Source organism: Octopus sinensis, unplaced genomic scaffold (genome assembly GCF_006345805.1).
Source record: "Octopus sinensis unplaced genomic scaffold, ASM634580v1 Contig10832, whole genome shotgun sequence".
Taxonomy (NCBI): domain Eukaryota; kingdom Metazoa; phylum Mollusca; class Cephalopoda; order Octopoda; family Octopodidae; genus Octopus; species Octopus sinensis.
This window is the reverse complement of record NW_021832226.1, coordinates 269572-292343: the sequence shown is the minus strand read 5'-3', so window position 1 is coordinate 292343 and position 22772 is coordinate 269572. Positions and strand designations below refer to the sequence as shown.

General features: G+C 36.1%; 3 protein-coding genes and 1 long non-coding RNA gene across 5 annotated transcripts; 1 reads left to right on the top strand and 3 right to left on the bottom strand.

The window, feature by feature from the left end:
* Positions 1-10777: 10777 nt before the first annotated feature.
* On the top strand, positions 10778-12066 carry LOC115228588 (axin-2-like). 2 transcript variants are annotated; one of them, XM_029799147.1, is made up of 5 exons: positions 10778-11314; positions 11346-11450; positions 11485-11640; positions 11673-11851; positions 11882-12066. In XM_029799147.1, the coding sequence occupies exons 1-5, from the start codon at positions 10793-10795 to the stop codon at positions 12012-12014; spliced, it is 1095 nt and encodes a 364-aa protein (XP_029655007.1). In that variant the 5' UTR covers positions 10778-10792; the 3' UTR covers positions 12015-12066. The 2 variants fall into 2 exon arrangements, with proteins under 2 accessions (XP_029655007.1, XP_029655006.1); XM_029799146.1 differs by having other exon boundaries at positions 11482-11640.
* A 701-nt stretch (positions 12067-12767) lies between these two features.
* On the bottom strand, positions 12768-13251 carry LOC115228602. The gene is made up of 3 exons (XM_029799159.1): positions 13001-13251; positions 12901-12966; positions 12768-12867 (listed from the first exon to the last, which is right to left on the bottom strand). The coding sequence occupies exons 1-3, from the start codon at positions 13249-13251 to the stop codon at positions 12768-12770; spliced, it is 417 nt and encodes a 138-aa protein (XP_029655019.1).
* Positions 13252-14245: 994 nt separating this feature from the next.
* Positions 14246-14447, bottom strand: LOC118761226. The gene is made up of 2 exons (XR_004997224.1): positions 14331-14447; positions 14246-14279 (listed from the first exon to the last, which is right to left on the bottom strand). It is a non-coding gene; the product is annotated as an uncharacterized LOC118761226 (long non-coding RNA).
* A 329-nt stretch (positions 14448-14776) lies between these two features.
* On the bottom strand, positions 14777-22329 carry LOC115228601 (neuronal calcium sensor 1-like). The gene is made up of 2 exons (XM_029799158.1): positions 21801-22329; positions 14777-15018 (listed from the first exon to the last, which is right to left on the bottom strand). Exons 1-2 carry the CDS (start codon positions 22327-22329, stop codon positions 14777-14779), a joined length of 771 nt encoding a protein of 256 aa, XP_029655018.1.
* Positions 22330-22772: the final 443 nt, after the last annotated feature.

The window sequence follows — 22772 nt, the reverse complement described above, 5'->3', positions numbered from 1 at the left end:
TAAAGAGAGTCTTGTGTAGGACTTTTAAGTTGATCATAAATTAAAAAAAGTAATCGCTAATTTTCCCTCCAATATTACATTTTTTCCTTAATTTCCTGCAGACGTTCATTTTAAAAACATAATATTCATTAAGTGCTTCGGGACATAAAAAACTGAACATGCTTTTTCTTATAAATTTACAATGGGACAATATTGCAAATGTGTCTCAAATTTATTCTTAACATAGATTAAAGTATTTTACATTTTTTTAGTTTTTTTGATAAGAAGAAAAATGCAGAATAATTGGCATGCAGAAATACAAGATATCGCTAAAAGATTGCTTGGCACAATATCGCAAATTATCAGAAGCTATTTAAATAAGTCCTCGACGGACAAAAAAGTCGGGTCTGGTCGACCATCGTTTTCAATCGTCAAGAAATATTTTAAACTAGCTCGGCAGCTCGCTTCGCTCACCGCGACCTAGCTCCTGCGGAGGGCCTGTTTCATCAAACAACTATAAGTTTATGTAGATGTATAAAACTACCTGGTTTAATGTAACCCTATTCTATCGCCTGTTGATAAACGATGTTTGTCGTCCGTCCTTCCTTGGCATATATGAATAAATTTTCTCTTCTGCCTACCCTCGAGCATCCCACATACAGCTGTCCATGTGAAAAGCACTCACTCTCTAAAAATAACCCAACTACCTTTAATGACTGTCCCTGGGCCTTGTTTATTGTCATTGCAAAACTCATCCTCAAAGGAAATTGCAGCCTTTTAAATCTAAATGGTAATTCATCAGAAATTATCGGAATTCGTGGAATATAAACATCCTCACCTCTATACTTACCTGTTAATATCGTCGCCTCTATTACGTTGGCCATCAAATTTTTGATAACTAACCTCGTTCCGTTGCATAATTTAGGTGGCGCAAGATTTCGTAATAAAACCACTGGAACGCCTATCTTTAACTTTAAAAGATGATTCGGCATTCCAGAGAGATCTAAGGAGTTTAAAAATTCAATCCGGTTGAATTTTTAGAAAATAACAAAAAAATAAAAAAAACAAATAAAAATAAATAATTTAAAAACAAAAAAATAAAAAAAACAACAAAAAACTTTAAAAATTTGTAAAATAGTATAAACAAAAAAAATCTCTGCCGCCACGGCAACAACCTGTCTAATTTTTTTAACAGCCAATTAAGATAATGCTTAAGAGCCTTTATAGTCCGGAGATTTAGCTTAGTGACCTTGATTAGACAAACCACTGGCGGAAATGGGGCAGGCGGAAATGGGGCAGCCGGAGATGGGGCAGCCGGAGATGGGGCAGCCGGAGATGGGACAGGCGGAGATGCGGCAGGCAGAGTAGCAGCAGCCAAAAAAGCGACACACAAAAAAGATTTAATTAATTACCTTAAGCTGACCGTTTTTTCTTCAGCTTCGTTTTTCCTCCTTCGGTTATCTATTTAAAAAATTATTTTTGAATAATAAAAAATATTAGGAAAAAAGAGGCATACAGAAAATAAATTCTATCTTTACGAAAAACTTCTTTTCTTAAGGTCGTCTTCCCTCCTTCGGTTATCTATTGAAAAAATTATTTTTGAATAATAAAAAAATTTAGGAAAAGAGGCATACCGAAAATAAATTCTATCTTTACGAAAAACTTAACTAAATAGTTAATATTTTTAGGCAAATTCTTCTGATTGCGCTGTCAATTGGTGGTAAATGTGTTAATGATTGTGCTAATGTGGTTTCAACTATTAGGAGACTGACTCGTTCCTCAAAGAGGTCGGGAAGTCCATCGGGAGGAGGCTCAAGAACTCGAGAAAGGGCCTCTGGTTCCGCCAGCGCATCGGCCTGGCCATTGTTCGGGGCAACGCACACTGCGTCCTCGCCGCTGGAACTTAACGATTTTCGATGCGGAAAACGGATTTCTATTTATTAACTAACTGAATTAACTATCAAAGTGTTTTTCAAAATCTGTTAAATGCACACTCTATTCAAGGTCGTGCAATCTGTAATTGCACATTCTGTCAAAGTCAAATATGATAATAGCTTTAATTTTGATTCATGGTCGATAATGATATATGCATTTAATTTTAAAGAGAAAATCATAGGGTGAATTGAATTTCTTCATCGCGAATAATTGGGAGTTCATCATTGTTAATATTCTCGCTGTCGTTTTCATCAAGGATATTCTTAATACGTGAGATTTTTGCCTCGAAGGTTTTAATGGACCTCATCATGAATGTCGAGGACATTAACGTTGTTCATTTTAATCAAATGCAGAAAATAATTTTTTGATTTTTTGGCGGGAAGGTTTTAAGGACCTCATCATGTAAGTCGAGGACATCGTAGTTGTTCATTTTAACCAAAATGCAGAAAATTTTTTTTTAATTTTTTTTGGGGGGAAGGTTTTAAGGACCTCATCATGTAAGTCGAGGACATCGTAGTTGTTCATTTTAACCAAAATGCAGAAAATTTTTTTTTATTTTTTTTTGGGGGGAAGGTTTTAAGGACCTCATCATGTAAGTCGAGGATATCGTAGTTGTTCATTTTAACCAAAATGCAGAAAATTTTTTTTTAATTTTTTTGGGGGGGAAGGTTTTAAGGACCTCATTATGTAAGTCGATGACATCGTAGGGTGGAAGATTCTTGGAGGAGGTCATGATTTTAAGCTTGTTCCTCATTATTGGCTAATAAGGGGAAAAGATTTTGACAATTTATCTGTACTTTGCCAATTTGAAGTTGGTGTGCACACACAGACAGACAGACACACACCATACCATTATTATTAAGATTAAAGAGGCTTAAAAAGTGGATGTCAATTTCAACTGTTTTTAATTTGATAAAACATTTACAGAAAAGCAGGGAAATCAGTAACAGCTCAAACAATAAGAAATACCACGAAAAATTGGTCTGAATGCTTATCCGCCCACGAAAAGACCAATTCTTAACAAAAACGGTAAACTTCAATAATTGAAGCTATGCCAAACATGGAATATGCTCTCAAAATATTTTGGGAGCGAGTTATTTTAAGTGATGAAAGTAAATTTAATATGTACAATAGCGATGGAAGAACTTTTGTATGGAGAAATCGAAAGAAAAAATATTTAACAAACAATGTGACAAAAACAGTAAAATTCGGTAGATGAACTATCATGTTATGGGGTGTCATAAGCATTATTGGAATCAGTAATTTGGTTTTGATAAAAGAGAAGATAGGTGGAGCTTAGTATGTTAACATATTAACGAATAATATTATCTCATTTCTGAACAAAATCGAACATAAAAAATCCTAGGTACCAAAAAGACAATTATCCGAAACATACTTAGGCAATAGCAAGGCGTTTTTTTCAAGTAAATAATATCGAATTGCTACCATGACCTGCACAAAGCCCAGATTTAAACCCATATAGAACGTTTAGACATTTATTAAAGAAAAAATCAATGGAAAATAATTTTTAAAAAGAACATTTATTTCAAAAATATCATCCATTTGGAATGAACTCAAAATAGAATACGCAAAAAGTCTTATTAGTAGCATGCCAGTCCGAATACTCGATGTAATTAGAGCTAATGTCCATACAATCGTGATCAAGAGAGCATTGGAAAGCATGTGCCCGGAGTACAAACTCCTGCCAGCGGCGAAGCATGCGATTAAATCCGACTCGAGAACAACCACAAAAGTGGCTTGCCCTGTAAAATGGATATATGTACCCGTCGAAGACATTAGCTCGCGCTCGAAGAAGAGGAGAATCGACTAAAAGCAGACGCAATAATTAAAAATCAATTTTATGTCGACTTTTCAAATAAATCATTTTCCAGCAACTATTTATTGTGTCTTTTGTTACTCGATTCCATGTTTCTCTTACAAATATGATAACTTGTCGCATATTTATCTTCAATAATGTCTCATAATAATTCTCAACTGAAAGCAGACGCAATAATTAAAAATCAATTTTATCCGGACTTTTCAAATAAATCATTTTCCAGCAATTAGTTATTGTGTCTTTTGTTACTCGATTCCACGTTTCTTTTACAAATATGATACCTTGCCGCATATTTATCTTTAATATGTCTCATAATAATTCTCATAAATATCGGAAATACAAATTGCTTCATAGAGCACATTTGAATAAGATCATTTAAAAGAATTGATGATCCTCATATCAAGGGGTTATATTCGTTGTATTCTTTGGAAGTTTGAAAAATTAAGATTTGAATAATTTCAGAAACTTGACATTTTTTTCTTCATTTTAGCGTCAATATCTGGTGTGAAATTTTGAATTTTTGTCAATCGTAGAATCACACTTGGATGAGTTTTGGTCAGACTCGGTCGAAATCTTGTTTTGTTTATGTTCATTAGAGAGAAAAGTTGTTTACATAAATATGTACTTCCAAACATTGTTAAGTTGGAATATTTTAGACACGGCTGCTTTATCTGAATAAGAAATGATTTGTCAAACACTTGTTATTTTGTCTCAAAAATTGAAAATAAAGTTTAATTAATAACCTTTCGTGTAATGATTGACATATTAGATTATTTTGTATATTTGACAGAAAAGAAGAAAGAAAAATTTTTATTTATTTAAAAAGAGGCTGTTAGTGAAGGATAGATAAGGACCTTCGGCATTCCTGCCTTTTCAGTCCCGCACACACGCTCACCTCTCAGCCGCAAACTATAACTTACTGCCTTACCTGCCACCCAGACATTATCTTCTCTAGGACCTCAGGGACGCCTTTGAGGGACAATTCCTGGGTGTCCGAGAGCTCCTCTCGACATCCTAAGCCATGGGCTAGCCGGATGGCTCGTTTTCTGATTTTTTTGAGCGGGTCAACGTACTTCTCCCTGTCCTTGCAGAAGTGCCGGGCATATACGCCATAGGTCAACACGGGTAACACCATGGCGTTAAATACGCGTAGCCAGGCACCTCTCCGCAGCCGGAAAGCACTCAACGCGCCTAGACGCTGCATTGAACGCATTTTTGTACGTGCAATATGATTATCAAACTTACCGGACGGCTTGAAGAGCACCCCAAAATAAGTCATCCGATCAACTGCATCAATTGTTGACCCGTTCAGCAATAATCTAGGGACGTAATTAGTGTAACCCCTCGTCCTTTTACAGACTTTGAGGACACTGCACTTGTCCGCACCATAATTTTTTGATTTTAAAGTAAAAATATATTTCGAAATATTTTACATCTATTTCTGTCGTCTGATTAAAAAATCTGTAACCTTGGAGTTATAAAAATGTCAGAATCTTGTCACGATTAATTAATCGATATTAAAAAATGATAATTTAAATCTCCGCGAAAACTGCCATTTCATACGCCGCGCGGCGTCAAAGAGCTGACTCTTAGGTTCTTTAGTCGTAGTTAGTTTATTTACTTTCGTATTTCATTATGTAAATATATTCTCAGTTTATTTAAATCTTAATATTGAGGTGACTTATACAATCAGGGGTTCTCAACCTTTTTAGCTCAAGGGCCAAATCGATAATTAAGATTAGCTTCGCGGGCCGCACAAAAAATATTTTATATATTTTTATAATTTTCCAAGCTTTAGGTCCTAAATATTACTTTGAATAATATTCACTGAATACAGTTTGAAACCAACTCACAACCATCTTTTTTTTTTTTTAACGAAAAACACAACAAAGAATTTAAAGCAATTGGGTGGCTAAGGGAATTGTCGAGAGCCTGAGGGTCAGCTCAACGATGCCGCGCTGCGTATTGAGTGGCAGTTTCCGCGGAGCACAGCAACCGAGATTCGCTGGAACAGCCAGCTCGTCTCCCTCCGGTCGTTTGTTTTTGTGGAGATTTTTCTACCAATGGCGGTGAGGAGTTGAGTCGCAGCCTTCCGACGATTCCAGAGGTTTCGAAGGCGAGGGGGGCAAACTCAAAAGCGTTCGAAATACACCGGTATTTCGTCCTCTTTGTCTCTTCAGCCAGCGCACTGGCGGAACCCGGGTTTGCGACAGTCCTGGGAAGCATTGTCGCCGAAAAAGAGTCGACACACGTGGCATCCCAAACCAGGGACTTGCCTTCCCTAAAAGGAAAGGTCGTCATCCCGTCGGGACGCTTGCCGTCGCTCCGGGAAAGGCCGACTGGCTCTAGGGTGGAAGGGAAACCAGCCGACTCTAGAGCCCTCCTCATAACGTCATTCAGATGAGTGTGACGGGGAATTCTCCGGCACTCTTCTTACACGACAAGGCGTGCAAGCCGTTTGACGAAATTGAGGACCCGCACCGGCAAGGGTGGGGCTGGCAAATGTCCAAACCCAATCGTAAGCTGATCCCAATCCGCAAGGATTCGTCGTCCAGTAGTAACCCCGTACTAGGAGTGGGGAGAGCTTTGAGCCAGTCACCCGTGTGCGGCTGACAGGCGCAGTTAAGGGTGGCCAGCTGGAGTTGGTCCGACTTGGAGCGAAGTTTTAAAGGGTTGGGTTGTTGGGGTTGTTGTTGGTTGGTTGTTGATTCTATTAATCGTTCCTTTTCCTTTCGCTTTATTGCATCATTCTTTACATGGCAACTTGTTCCTCTTGTAAATCACCCAATTCCCGCAAGAAGGGCCGCTTGTGCTCCTCTTGCGATCTGTACTTCCACCTATCCTGCGTCGGGCTCTCTAGGGCCAGCTCGGCCGTTATCCAATGCTGGAAGTGCCCGAGTTGCCTTGGTCTACCCAAACGCATATCCCCAATTCCCGGGAGCCATTTTACCCCTTCTCAATTCCTCAAATCCTTATCTGCTTTCCGAAGCGAATCATTCATCCCAGTAAGGATTCCAAAATCGGCCAGACCCACTGTGGCCAAGTCCCTCGCAGCCTTGATCGACCAGGCGCTGGCTTCCAGCGCTCCTGACCCTTGGTTCAAGCTGTTCTCTTTCTTTCCCTTTGCCTCAATTCTTCTCCCATGCGCCCATGTGCTGCTAATCACGTTTCTTCTGCCCAGCGGATTAAGGACCGTTGTACATCTTACGTCCACTCAGAGTTCAACTCTGATTGGCTGTCTGTCTCTCTTACGCCCCCTTGTAAGGAGGCACCCTCAAAACGGCCCGGTCTCGCAGAATTGCGCTTTTCCCGGGCAGTCCGAAGCAAACTCCTCCAGGGCGATATCTCTGGAGCAGTGCGCGCAATTTCATCCAACTCCTCTGTGGCTCCTCGGTGTGATGCTGTCCTGAATCAACTCCGCAGCAAACACCCCCAAGCTCCCACCGACCTCCGTGCAACACCGACTTTAGTTTCGGCTCCGTCCAACCCGATAACCTCGTCTGAGGTTTCGGCCGCTCTCGGGTCTTTTGCGCCCAGTAGCAGCGGCGGGATATCCACCTACGCGATCTCCTGAGCCCATTGACCCACGAATCCGGAAAAGACCTGCTATCTTCTGTCACTCGTCTTTGTTCGCACATTGTCTCGGGCGAGATTCCAACCGTCGCCAGAGATCTTCTTTTCTCTGCTGGCCTCATTGCCCTGTCGAAAGCCGATGGTGGCGTGAGGCCCATTGCGGTCGGTAACGTTTTCAGGAGACTCTCGGCCAAGATAATGTCCCGCAGGGTGGTTCCCCCCCTGAGTCTGGAGTTTCTCCCTTTCCAGTACGGTGTCGGCGTCCAAGGTGCCTGCGAAATTCTCGCGCACGGCACTCGCCAACTTGTCCAGTCAAAGCCAGAAGACTGCAAGTTCATCGTGAAGCTGGACGTCAGCAACGCATTCAACTGCGTCCGCCGGGACCATCTGCTCGAAGTGGTCTCGGCACGTTGCCCCGTTCTCTTCCCAATTGTAAAGCTGGCATACTCTGCCCCAAGCTGCCTTCTGATCCATGATCAGATCATCATGTCAGAATGCGGCATTCAGCAGGGTGACCCACTGGGCCCATTGCTGTTTGCCCTCTCCGTTGACCACATTGCACGGAACCTTTCTTCCACTGTTAACTTCTGGTACCTGGACGACGTGACGATCGGTTCCGGTTTCTCCAAGATCGGACTATCTCTTAACGGCGAAAAATGCGAACTCGTAAACATTTCTCTTGCCCCCGCCGCTCTCCGCAACACATTCTCCGCTCTCAGCAGCCTGATCGTTGGGTTAAGGCTAACGCCCACCAGCGATCTAGTTATCTTGGGCTCTCCAATTTCCGCTGAAGGCATAGAAAATGCCTTATCGTCTAAATGGGACGAAATTAAACTACTCACTGATCGGATCCGTGGGCTTGGCTCGCATCTTGCGTTTTTCTTGTTAAAGAACTTTCTTTTCGTCCCCAGACTGACCTACATTCTCCGTTCCTCCCCGTGTTTCGCTGCCACAGACTCATTATCCAGAATCGATAATCTTGTCCACCAATCGCTAACATTCCACCTCAATTTGAGGTTCACTGGTGACGGTTTTACCCGTGCCAGTTTACCAACTCGCTTCGGGGGGATCGGGATCCGCTCTTGTGCGGACCTGGCCCTACCCTGCTATCTCTCATCCATGTCGGCTTCCAGGAATTCCGTTTGCTCAGTTCTACTTCCCTCTCTCGAACTTAATGAGCTCTCGGAATTCTCATCTGCATGCCGTACGTGGTGCTCACTCGACCTTGATTTTCCCACGATCCCTTCAGTTCAAAGGGGCTGGACGAAATTCTCTGCTCGAACACATTACGAAAACTTCGCTCCAAGTCGGACCAACTCCAGCTGGCCACCCTTAACTGCGCCTGTCACCCGCACACGGGTGACTGGCTCAAAGCTCTCCCCACTCCTAGTACGGGGTTACTACTGGACGACGAATCATCTCACAACCATCTTACCTTATGTCATTCGAAATTCCTCATTGTTCGGAATTTCTTATTACCTTAAATACTTGCTACATTATAAAGAAAAACCATAAATCACGAATTTATAAAAGCATTTCTTGGCCTGATTAATAATAAAAATTCAAATTTCATCTTTATACAATTAACTTTACTCGTTCTAAAATAGTAAAGCGTCGAATTTATTGAGTTTTAATCATATCAATCTTACTTGATTATTTTTAACGCATAGAATATTACTTAATACACCCTTAAACTCGATAAAATCGTATTTTATCTATAAAATTTGATGATATAATCATGTTATAGTTTCATTCTGAATACACAATTGAGTCATTCAAAATTTGAAATTCTGTCAAGTTTAATTTTTTTATAAATCTGACAGATGCAATACTTCACAGTTTAAAGGAATCTTTAGTGTTTTCAGATTATTGCACCAACCTCGAAAGATCACAGTCTTCCAAATTATTTTTCATTAAATAGTCTTTCATTGTATTTTAGGCTTGAGTAATACGTGTAACGTGACCGCAAAAAAGAGGTAGTTCAACACCTAATAATGTGTATTGATTATTAATAATAATTCATTATAGATTATGTATTCAGATAATCTTTTCTATACAAACTTGAGGTCAATAAGTAGGTGATAAAAACATTAAACTTCATAATATTCGGAAAATTCAGTAAAAAAATATGAAAAAAGTTATTTTAGAAATTTGTATAAAATAGTAATTGGCTTTTTCAGCGGTTCTCGATCGCCGTTATCCGGGGGAACAGTTTGGCTATCCGCCAGACTGCTGGCCTTCCCTTCGATTAATCTTTTATCACTTTTGTATGAATTAAACCTCATATTAAAAAAATAGTAATTTTGTTTAGATAAAAACAGTTAATCTATATTTGCATTAGTACATTTTCTTGTAGTTTAATTAAGTTGTCAATGGCTTTCATTATAAAAATGTTTTCAAAAGCTCAATTTTCATTGATTCTTTACAATTCGTTAGAAATAAATCAAATGGAAAAAACAATATTGAAACTTATTCACGTTTAATATAGTTATTTTAAAATACAATAATTGTATAAAAAATATATAATCAATTATGATGAATAAAATCATTAATGTATTAAACTTTATGGAGGTATCGGATCTACATTCATTTTCTATTAGTAGGAATTCAGCTTTTATATTGACATCAAATCGATCTGATTTATGAATACTTGTCTGTGATATCATTTAGAATAATTAACATAGCACTATTATACTGTGATAGCAACTGAGTCTCGCTGGGCCATTAGCATCAAGTGTAATTCAAAGAAAAGCCGAACATAAAATTGATGAATCACCTTTAATGACCATTTATTGCCATAATATTTCTTGAGTTTGGCACTTTTCGATTTATCTTAACTAATTTCGTCTTGTATTTAATTTTCTTTAAAATACTTGTTTCAATTTTTTCTGAATTATTTACTCAAAAAAATACCGTGGAAATTATTTATATCAACAACTGCCTATGTAACTATAGCGGCACAACAAAGGGAACAATTAATACCGGTGTCTTTGAAGATTCGTATAATGTACGTTCAGTCTTTTAATTAATTGCCGATTCGCGTGAGGCCTACTTAAATTAATTCTTCGTGATCTTGCAAACATTTCTTCAGTTACGGTTTGATTGCACTTATTTAGTCTCTATATACATTAAGTGGCTCAAAAACGTTCTTATCATTTATTTATTACATATTAAAATTAGGTAATACATTGCATAAATTTTATGTACTCTTCATAATTCATTACACGAATTGGTGAATCGATTTTTATTTCATTGTTTTTTAGAATTTCAAAGCTTGTAATCATAATTACGCGCCGCATTCAAGGATTATATTTCTGATAGCGAAAGAATTATTAGTCTATACTAATCCACGTTTGTTTTATGTTTAGGAATTTTTATATTATATTTTTAATAATTTATTATTTTTATCAACCGGTTATTTAATATTATCAATGTTTTGTTTAGTTGGTTTTGGTGATCGTGAATTTAATGGATAACGACGCTGATATTGCTTCAATGAAAAATAACGAGCCTCCCTGGTTCAACAACATTGATGAACTACTCCAAAGCTCGAAGGGATTAATAGTTTTCAAGACTTTCCTCGACAAATTACATCTTGGAGACTGTCTTGATTTTTATTTCGCTTGCAAGGGAGTTATCAAAATTACAGAACCCATTGCTCTTTACAACCATGCCAAGTCTCTTCATCGTCGGTTTATTATCCGTGGGAAAATTTCCTGTATTTCTCCTGAAATGGCTAGTCGGATATATTTAAGTGTCAATATGAAGGACGAGTCTGTTGACTTTAAGAAATTATTCAAAGAAGCTAAATCTGAGACTTATGTCTTCCTGAAGGACAATTATTTCCGGATTTTCCTTTTATCTCCTGAATATCTCGATTTTTTGAACAATACTGACGTTTGCAAGTCCAACCAAATGGCCTACAGCCAAAAAAGTTGTTTAAATTTGTCTAAATCGTCGAATATGTGGAAATATCCAAGTCAGCAAATAGTTAATACTTATTTAATCTTATTTTCTTTAGACAAGCAGATCTCGCTATCAGCCAAATCTGGCTGTCACTGATCCAAAGACTTTTGGGGATGAACTTTCTTACAGAATTGAGAATATGAGTATTAATAGAACTCAGGTGGTTGTTATCTAATCATTCGATAATATAGCAGGCGAATGAGAAGCCCTTCAGTCGCTCTCACATTCGACCAGATGACATTCTTGAGGAACACATCTCAAAAATATGGGATGAAACCTCAATTAAAGAAGCTTCAATACCTCTAAATATAAAGCCCGCGTCGTGTTTTGCTCAAAGGCTTAATGAAACTGTATTAATCGTATTATATTTACTTATTAATAGGCAAGGTCAATGAATTTTAGCATTGAGAAATTTCCTTACTCATTAGCTGCTCCTGCGGGCTCACTTGTGGTTGGATATCAATTCTCTAATGAAAAATTTCCTTTTCGAACTATAGTTAATCAATCTGTGATTGATTTGGGAGAATTTAAGAAAGTTGTAGGAAGGAAAGGATCTTTCCGGTAAAAATGTGTAGTTCTAATTATTTTTAGCTATTTTTTTAAAACAGCTTGTTTTGATTTTGACTCTTCTGTCGCTTTTGTAGAACTTTTTAATGATTCAGACGAAGTTCCTCTTTGGGAAGGTAAAGTATTCTCAAAGATCTTTCCGAGTTGTTCTGATTAGTGTTTTCCTCAAATCGAACATATATTTATTTTATTCTACGGGTGTGGATGTTACTCGGAATTGACATAATATCATTATTAAAATTTTTTTGTTTTTAATGAGTCATATATTAGAAATATTTGTCAATTTAATCTAGTGTAATTATTGGCATCGCGTGATCCAAGTTCTATAATTTGACCTATATTAGTCATTAAATCGATAATATATTCTTTTCTCTCTCCCTGTTTGTAGTTTTAATAATATTTTGAAATACCTGTCTTTCTAAATTCTCTATGAAAACTGTATTCCATCCTCGTCCATAATTTCCTCTGTAAAGAGTGCAGGGAATCGCCAATTTGTCAGCCAGAATCTATATTTCATTTTTAAATTTCTAATGACTTTAAATAAAACAGCTCTGTGAATAAAAAAGCCTTTCTTTATAATTCCCACCGGGATAACTGTTGATTGATATTTATCCCTAAGCTCAGCGAAATGAATTTCCCAATCATAGTTCATTTGATCAAAATCAGTCACTTGGCCTCCAAGGACCCTTGAAACAATTCTATTGATCCATTATATATCAAAATCAAACATTGCCAATTTACTTACTCTTGAGTAAAGTGATTGAGGTGGACTGACTGCTTCAAAAGCTTCTTTTAAGTACATTATTAAATTATCATCCTTCATAATATTGAATGTATCTTCAGCGGGATTATTTGCAAGATCGTTAGTAACTTCTTTGAGTTCAAGGTTTAACGAAATTTCCCTTAGATTTTAATAAAACTCAGTCCACCTTGTTTTTTGTTTTGTAAGCTTTTCTTTTGTTGGTTCTTCAATCCCTATAACCAACGAATTTCGGCTTTCGTTGTCATCGCTAAGTAAGCAAAAATATTTTTATATAGCGTACCTCTTATAGTATAAATTACTTGTATCTTCTTCATCGTCATTTTCAGATATTGATTTTTCTGTGGTTCTAATAATTTTATAGAGCCGATAGAATTATTTACTGAGCATAAAAGTTGAATAAAACATATGGCAAATTTTGATTTATGGGCTGTTTGCAATATGCTTCTAAACTTTGAATGTTGGACTTAGTTTTCATTTTTCCTATATCCAAAAATGTATCTCCAGTGATATTTGTACAATCAAAATTTTTAAATAGATTGTTGATACCCAGAAAATCTTCATAAGCAAATTTTGCAACCAAGTTGGAATCCAAAATGGCATTGTACGCCGCCAAGGACATTTTGTTTGCCATCGTTGTTGATTCCATAACATTTTGCAATATTCTTAGTGCTCTTGAAAAATTGATTATAATCTTGTTATTAAAACCCCATTTCGGATAATGATTGTGATACATTGGGCTTTGATGACAGAACAATTACACTCCATGCAGCATTTTTTCTCACACATTCAAATTTTGAATCAAGAAGAGAAACCAATTCTTTAATAATCCGAGTTTTTGAATACTAAACATAGTTATTTACAATATGCAGCGACTTTTTCTCGAGTGTCAGGATCAGTTGAAAATGTCGAAATTGCAAGGCAAGCTGTGGCCTTTGCTTTAAAGTTGTTATTATTTCTACAAAATTTACTATTTTTATCAACGATTTTTTAAATAAGTTAAAAATCCCATCTACTGAAGATTTCCCTGCTTGCGACGCCGAAATTGCATTTGATATAACCAGATTGATTAGAATATTTGCTGAATTTGTTACAACTTCTATTTTTTGATCTCGTAGTCCTCTTAATATAGTTTCAACATTTCCAGATGCTGCTACTTCCCTTAAAATTAATTATTAAAATGTTAGTTTTTTTACTTGCCGTTAAGTTTGTTGTCAGAAGTTAGTGTGACAAGAACACCTGAAGAAGTTTCCCTAATATCGGAATTATCACTTGTCATAAGTTTAATTATTGGTGAAATTCCATCTAATATCGAAATAAATTATTTGTCACCGATTTTTCCAATACGTATTCGACTAAGCAAGTTTTCTGCCATGTTTGATAAACCTTCCAACGCTGCAAACTGAATGAGTTGATTATCATTTGTTAAAAGTTTAATGAACGTTTTCTCAATTTCACTGTCATAAAGTATTTTCCTATGCTCGTCTATAAAATAGTATTTTGATTTAAAACCGTGTTTGGCGAGTGAAGTCAAAGCTTTCAGTAATTGTACCTTCACGTCTGGCATCATTGGGATTATTTCACTTTCAACTATTTTTTGTTTTCCTTTTATATTTAAAAAAATAAAACCTTTTGAACTTGCACCTCTGGTAGGTTTACCTCCTATATGTTTTATTTAATAAAGAAAGTAAGAAATTTATCAAAAATATAAACCTTCTTTCCCTTTTCTCTGTTTTGGAGATTTTTTGTCTTGCTTAGCATCAATAGTTACCGGTTCGATTGGATTGTCGATTAATATCGACAAAATAGTTGCTATTCCTCCTTGTTCCTTTATTTCCTTGTGAAAAATTAAGATAAAAAATACTTGAGCTATTTGCGAATCTTCAAGGATAACTGCAATTGCAGATATAGTATATGGCTGAAGATCAGCATATTTTGAATTTGTAAGCATATTTAACAAAACACTAGATACGTTTTGTTCTCTTAAAAGAACTCTATTTTCATCTAAATCATAAATTTGGACCATTCATACGTTCTTCGGCAGCTAAAGTTATACAAGAAATTGCAAATCGTTGGATAATTGGATATTCAGAGTTAAAAAGCGAAAAAATATTTGGTAAAATGTTGACTTTTTTTAGTTGTTTTCTTACTTTAAAATCCTAATTAAATAAAGTTATATGTTCAAAAACTTCTAATATTTTAAAAAGTGTTTCAATGGAATTCTTCTGGACATCTGGGTCAGAGGATGTCAAACAGTTATTAATAGCGTCTAGACCAGAACATTCAGCAATCCATGAACGACAGACAATGTCGTTGGCAAGATTGCAGAGACTCATTGCGGAGAATTCGTGAATTAATTTACTTTCTGTTTCAAATTTTAATTTTGTAATTAAATCACCTTCTGTGTTTATGAGATTTATAAATAATTGAATGTACTTTTTAGATGAGCTCAATTTTTGTCTCACATCAACTAAGTATTTTAAAAATGATATTGTAAACCTAAATGAGTCATTTGTCCAATAACCATGCAAGCATTTCTTTTTACTGAATAATCTTCACTGTTTATAAGCTTCAGTAAAAGTTCAACACAGTTTAAATCGTATAAAATTTTTATTGTCTCATTTGCTGTTTATTAAATTTTTTATAATAATACATTTGTTTGCAAACTTAAAAATTGAATCGCAACATTTAGCCAATACTTCATTCTCAGTACTATTTAGCATAAGAACAGCAGTTGCTACTTCTTTTGTCTCAATTTCCATTTTTTCGAACTAATAGTTAATAAATTTTAACAAAATATCACATCGTTTGTGTTTTCTTCCTTTTTCTTAGAATCCTTTTTTACCATTAAGGTTTTAGATCTATAGAAACTAAAATTTTATTACATTAAGAAAATTTTGTTTTCAAAAAAAATATATATAACAAGAAATCACTCTATAGTTTTTACATAATATTGTAGAGACTTGTTTAAAAATAGACTTTCACATTAAATGATTAATGATTTATTGAAGCTTTTGCGATTCATTTTTCGATTTTCAGAATATATTAAAGAATCTTCCACAATCTGAATAAAATAGTTAAAATTATTCAAATTAATTAGATTTGATGAAAATACTTACAAACAGACTGCTTCCTTTTAACACTTAAAAGTTTTATAGACGAGAGCGGCATGAAAGTTTAAAAAGTTTTTTGGCATGTTTTTAATAAGGCCAAAGTTTGAGCATGAATAAAAGTTCGACGTTTTTCAATATTTGATTAGAATTACTGTTGATTTGAATGTATCTACAAGGTAAAATTATTAATTATTTTATTTTGAACGTTATTTGGTTGTAAATTTATGGATAAGTATTCCTTTTCAAAAATTCTGGGAGATGGAATATATGGAATTGCATATTCAGATATTATCAAATCAAGCGGAGACAAAGTCGCAATTTAAAAGTATTTTTCAAATTAGAATAATATATTTTTTTATTTAAAACCTGAAAATTTTTATACTCGAGTATCAATTGCATAAAATTAGCTGACTTTGACTCGGCGAGAGAACTACGTTTTCATCCATCTTTTTCAGATTTTATGTATTTACAAGATGGTTATATATAATTTTATTAATTGATCAAGGTATAGAGCACGAAGTTGTTATTAAGATCTACAAACTATAGTGCATCTGTAGATATCTATGCTGTAGGTTGCATAATAGTAGAATTGTATAACTGTGCATCCTCTTTTTCCTGAGACAAGTGATCAATTGTTTAAAATCTGTTCAATTTTAAAAACTCTAAAGTTTGTTGGAGGTGATTCCAAATAAACTTGCAGAGTAATTCCTCTGTGTAAATGCGGAGAAAACATAATTTATCGAATTTGTCAGACAAAAATGTAAGTTGAACGAATACTGGAGAAAATTTAGGAAACTTGGATCTCTATTGAAATACGAATTAAACCTAATTATGCAAAACCACATGCAAACAGCGCACTACGCAGCCTAAAGGAAAATTGGCTAAAGCGCAAAGAACTTAGTACACAAACACGGATACGCTCATACAATTCACTGGTAAAACCTATCCACTTTTTCTGATACGGACAATTTCAATCTAGACTTGTTCCATAGAGATCAACTTCGGCGTACTCTAGCCTCTAAATGTTATTCATGTCTTAGCAGTAAAACAGTTTATCCCAGGATATCAAGCAAACTAATCTCTCTCGAAATTACAGCATGCTGGTGGAGGCTATTTGGACACATTCTAAGGATAGAACACCGCTATGGAGACTATTCCAAAGCTGACGGCCTTCATTTCCGTTGACGCCTAAGAAATATTCTCCCGGTTACACTGGACAGGGACCTTCGGAGTGTGGGGAAATATTTAAGGAATGGGCACGATCTTGGCGTATTACGTGACGTCGCCCAGGCTAGAGGGAAATAAATCAAATTAAAAACTCTTATTGTTTCCTGTTCTGCAAAAGTTTTTTCACGATCAATTGTATCGCCAAAATGCATATATAATAAAAATAGTTATTGTTTATGATGTTCAAGTTGCAATTAAAGGAAGACACTAAACGAAGGAGTTAAACTAGTTAAAGGCTTCACGAGAAGCTCGACCAGCCTCGTAAATAGCAAAGCCATTCTCTCAGATCACAGCGATCGACAGACGTTCCAAGAGCCTAGAGAACTCTCTTAAGTCGTGTCTGATCCTTGATATCTGTCAACTGCGCGAGCGAAGCAAGCGAAGTGTCTTGGGCCGAAGATGCCGCAGGACTTTAAAGCAGCTGAGGTAAAAAACAACAAGTTTGAAAAGTGGTCGTACTTGAGAATCTTGAAATCCTCGCCCTGCCTTGACGCGTGGTCAGGATCGACAGCGGACCGAGCGAGATTTTCATGCGAAAATATGTCTGAGCGGGTAGAATCCAAAATAAGGAATATGAATAGACCATCTATGCGTTTGCTGTCTTTTCTATCCAGCCCAATTGTTTCGAGGATTGACCGGATATCAGCGGAAGCAAGGTCTCTCTGTATGATAACGTTAAGTTCGCTATGACGAGGGTCACGACCAGCACTTCGGCGGCAAGTGAGAGAGTGATTAGACAGAAACTAAGTTTTTGTATATTGACTAAAAAGAGATTTTATCCCACTGAAGCTGGATAAATGCAAAATCGGAAAGCCTCGAGTCAAACCGAGCTTCCAACTGGCCACAAACCGCAGAGTAATCTTCAGATAATTTCTTAGAACGATGTCTGAAAGAATACGTGAAGCAGAGTATGCGGATAGGAAAGCAGGAAGGGCCAGATTGGAGTAGGATCTCAAGCCAAGGCCGCCCCAGCGCACAGGTAAAAATGCCTGAATCCAACCGGGATCGTCGAAGGCCAGATTTCAAAGTGAGCCTGTACCGAGCCTGAAGATATTGTCAAAGTCGGAAAGAAGCTCCCCTCTGTGAAAACAGGGCGCGCATCTTAACGTGTAAAAAATCTTAGGGGCGGAAAGATGGTTTCCCAAGAGAAAAAGAGCCACATGAGGCTTGAAGTCTTTAAGCTTCTCTATCATATTAAATAAATTTGAAATTTTTCAAGACAATGAGTTTTCAAGGGCAAAAGAACCCATGAGATTACTGAGAATCGTCAAATTTGACTTGTCGGTAATTTGGACGTCGGAAAGAATAATTCGGCACGTGAAAGTTGCGGCAGTAAATAGACTTGGATTTAGATGAATGTTCACAATTTTGGATTTATCCACGTGTATAGATAGGCCGATGCTATAACAATTGCAATACGATTGAGTAATGTTGTGACAATTTATGTTTTTAATAAATCAAGAAAGCCATGTGTCATTCTTTTTATTCTTATTCTTAAATCTGTGATGTGTAACAATTTGCAGATTATCACCATGTTAACAGGCAGGTTTTCTATAAATTAGTACTTGTCTATAAAAAGGTTGTTTGCATCTTCCCTGGATTAAAGATTAAGAACTAGATCAGATTTTTATTTATTATGGCTAGCGAACTCAAGTTGCCTTTGTAGTTTATCATATTTGTTGTAACTGTGATGGAGAGGAGAAATGTGCATCTAGACTACAACAAATGCGATATAGCCGAGGTTAAGCTAGAAAAGGGCATATTACGTGGCGACAGCATGTCTCCGCTGCTTTTTGTCCCCTGCCTAGAACTGCTGAGTAGAGTCCTCACTGCCCAATCCGAACAAATGTCGATCTTACATGATGGAAAGTGTTCTAGCACCAACTATCTCATGTTTATAGACGGCATTAAACTATTCGCTCGGTTTTCAGAGATCCTCCACTCGGTAGATAAAGCCTTGAAAAGTTTTATGAAAGTTGTGAGCCTGAAGCTTAAATAAAACAAGTCGGAGACTAACGCCCCTGTGTGTGGTGACCTAGTAAAACTCTTGGAGGAGCACCAAGGGTATAAGTATCTTTTTGTCGTGAAGAGTTCAGTCTCATTAATCAAACTGAAAACAAGAAAGTGTGTCGTGGAAGTTGTGCGTAGTAGGGCAGCAATATTATGAAAAACTCGCTTCAATTGACGGAAATTATTTTACGCCTTGAACGAGTACGTAATCTCACTGGACGTAATCTTGAAGGTGTGCATTACAGTGGATACCCCAATACGCACCTCGATTGTTTTCAGCACAGCAAACCCAATATTGTGATCCACGATAAAATCACCAGGAGACTGTTATCGTGGAGGTTGGCATCAGGTACCTAGATCGTTTGAAGATAGTGGAAGGGAAGAAAAGGAGGAGGTATGCAAACGAATTAGGATTGATGGATCAGTGTAAATAGTTAACGAGAGGGGCTGGACTGCACCTCCTCGGAGGTCTATAGTGCCAGAGAAAAGAAGGAAAAATGGAAGGAGGTGGGTGGACTGCAATAATCTGTTCACCTTGAAGGCTCTGGACCTAGTTAGGATATTAATTAGTTTTTTATCAAATGGACTTAATTTTAAAACTTTATGCGAATTTCGATTCTAAAAACGGAAAAACTCAGACACCACGGCATTGTTTGTATGTTTGAGAGCAGGAAGGTGTGTAAGCACTTAGAGGCAGGAAAAAAATCGAGAACTTCATCTCTAACTATGAAAATTATGGCAGAATTAAAATTAGTATTGTTCTGTCTGTATTTTGAAAACTTAAGTAAATTTTCATTTTTTAAGGAATAAGGTCCGTATTAATCAATCGATTAGTAATCAACATCAGTTAGAGGTTGGTAGGATTATAAAGTTGATTAACTGTTTTTTCCAAATTCAATTCAGCTTGTAAACTAAGATTTCTAGAGTGGATCTGACATTTAAAATATAAACAATAACCTCGTTAAACATTATAGTAGGCACATAACGTATAGGATTAAAATAAGTCAACTGATATTCTTGATACATCCCAATCAATCTCAACGATAAAGGTCCCTGATAACAACGAAAGATAAAATTTCTATCAGTTCTGGAAACGCACTATACAAATAATATATTAAAATCAACTCGCTCAACAGTCATTATTGGTAGTTCGTTAAATTCAGACATTACGCATTGTGTAAAGTTAATTAATTCAAATTGAGAATTAGTCAGTAATTTATAACCACAAGCCTTTTTAAAGTCAAAATGACCCAAATACCAATAATCTATTTCGATTACATTCTTTTTGACGATGTTGACATGAGAAATTGTATGCCCCGTTCTCAAATGATATCTAAATTTGTTTATTAGTACTACTTTAGCTATTCCAAATGGTACAATTGTAACATTTACTTTGTCAGAAATTTTTGGCCAGGATTTATAAAGTTGATTTATGATAAATCGTGAAGAGTCTGGACAGTTTGCTTCAATAAATATCGCTACATTTAATTTAGGGCGACTCAAACTCTACATAAATGTATTCCATATGTCTGTACCGTGTGCTCATTTTGAAGAAAATCATTTTTTAATAAGATTATCGACACCAAATATAACAAGACACCTAAGAAAGCCCTAAATAAATGAAACAATAAATTAACCTGAACATTAAAAATTATGTTAATTTATTTTTATTAATTTCACATACTTAAGGGCTGCCTTTCTAAAATATAGTCAAAATAATTGAATTATAATAAGTTTTATAATATTGAGAGCAAACCTCGTGATGGGAATTATTCTTCTAAATTTTTTTTATTCAAACAAAGAGAAACAAGAAAGTTAATAAATTAATTGAAGGAAAATGAATAGAGCGATAGACGAGAGCCTGGAGGTCAGCTCAACGACGCCGCGCTGCGTATCGAGTGGCAGTTTCCGCGGAGCACCGCGACCGAGATTCGCTGGAAGAGCCAGCTCGTCTCCCTCCGGTCGTTGGTCTTCCTAGCAATCATCCTGGCAATGTCGGTAAGAAGACGAGTCGCAGACCTGCCGACGATTCCAGATGTTTCGAAGGCGAGGGGGACAAACTCGTAAGAGTCCGAAATACTTCCATACTTCGTCCTCTTAGCGTCTTCAGACTGAGCACTGGCAGAATCCGGGTTTGTGATGGTCTTGGGTAACATCGTCGCAGAGAACGAGTCAACACAAGTTGCATCTCAAATCAGGGACTTGCCTTCCCTGAAAGGGAAGGTAGTCATCCCGTCAGGACGCTTTCCAGCACTCCGACAGAGACCGACTGGCTCTAGAGTGGAGGGGAAACCTGCCGACTCTAGTGCCCTTTTGACGGCGTCATTGAGGTGAGTGTGGCGAGGAATTCTGCCAGCACTCTTCTTGCACGATAGGGCGTGCAAACCGTTCGGCGAGATCGTAGACCCGCACCGGCATGGGTGGGGCTAATTTGAATGATTACAAATAAAAAATAGAATACATTCTGGTTTCGTCGATGATAATAAATTATTGACACAACCAAGTTAAAAGAAGTGTTGTTTTCTGAATATAGGATAAATATCAATCCGAGTACTATAAACAGATGCCATTAGCTAATTTATAACTCTTTTTTAACCCATTAATAAAACCATTAACAGATGTTCTAAAGACTTTCAAAATGTGAAAATACCAGCGAAGCAAAATATTGATACTATTATAACTAAGGGAAAAATATGCAGTTAATTTTCAACGTTTAAAAAATGAAAGAAATAATTTTAAATGTTAGTAGACAATTTTTGTTATTATATCACTGGTTGTTAAGTGGTAGGACAAAATTTTAGAAGGTCAATAATAGAACAATCTTTTTTAGTACCTTCCATAAATTCATCTAGTGATATAAGATCGTTTTTATCCGAATCGCATTTAACAAAAAGATCATTAGCATGCTTCTTTGCTTTATCTAGACAACAATCATCTCCAATCATTTCGTAAAGTGCCTGCAAGTAGTACAGTTCAGTTAATACTTGGAAAACATTTATTATTTCATTTTTTGATATATCACCATTGGAATCAAAGTCGCAAAGTTTGAAAATCCACTGTAACTTTGTTTCATCCTCTGTAGATCGTAAAATATTTACTGCTATTATAAATTCAGAAAAGTCGATTGCTCCGTCCTTGTTTTTGTCAATAGCATTAAAAACATAATTTGCGAACTTTGTCGGATCTCCTGTAGGAAAAATATTCTTGTACATGGAAATAAACAACTCAAGGGTTATTTTTTTGCCAGGTTCGCCAAAAACAAGGATTTCGCTTAAATCTTTTATTTCTCTTTTAGAAATTAAATCACTTAAATCCATTACTTCGTCGATTTTTTTATTTGACTTTGAACTTTGATTTCCCATAGCAAATACAAAGACGCACAAATGATTAAATACTAGGGAAAATTAAATTTAATTCATATAATTTTAATTAGTTATTTCGATCAAGTTGTATTGATCATTTAAAAATGATTTTGAAAAATTGATTAATTAATTGTTAGTTTATAAATGTTCGCGACTTTGTTTTTAATGTATTTATAAAAACAAGAATTAGGTCTAACGTTACTTTACATATTTATTATTGATTTTTATGATAATAAAAACTACTGCCATACTAAATGTTAATTTTTGACATATTTGTAGATTAAAGTCTTTACTGGTCCGGAATGATTATACACAAAATATATGAAAATAGTGATTTATCCTTACTTATCTAGAGTTTTATAATTTATTTGATATTGAATTTCCTTTGATTAAAACTTAATTAAAAAATCGTGTTGACAAATAATAGGCAATAGAATTTGACT

Bases quoted from the DNA above. Each gene is read 5' to 3' on its own strand.
- LOC115228601 (XM_029799158.1), bottom strand. From the start codon at position 22,329: ATGGGAAATCAAAGTTCAAAGTCAAATAAAAAAATCGACGAAGTAATG. The intron at 15,019-21,800 runs GTACTAAAAAAG...TCATAAACACAG, and splicing joins ACTAGATGAATTTATGGAAG to AAGGTGATTTAATTACAAAA.
- LOC115228602 (XM_029799159.1), bottom strand. From the start codon at position 13,251: ATGGCAAACAAAATGTCCTTGGCGGCGTACAATGCCATTTTGGATTCC. The intron at 12,967-13,000 runs GTAAATAATTCT...TAAAATTATTAG, and splicing joins TTATTCAACTTTTATGCTCA to AACCACAGAAAAATCAATAT. The intron at 12,868-12,900 runs GTACGCTATATA...TTGCTTACTTAG, and splicing joins AGTAATTTATACTATAAGAG to CGATGACAACGAAAGCCGAA.
- LOC115228588 (XM_029799146.1), top strand. From the start codon at position 10,793: ATGGATAACGACGCTGATATTGCTTCAATGAAAAATAACGAGCCTCCC. The intron at 11,315-11,345 runs GTTAATACTTAT...TATTTTCTTTAG, and splicing joins AATATCCAAGTCAGCAAATA to ACAAGCAGATCTCGCTATCA. The intron at 11,852-11,881 runs GTAAAAATGTGT...AATTATTTTTAG, and splicing joins GGAAGGAAAGGATCTTTCCG to CTATTTTTTTAAAACAGCTT.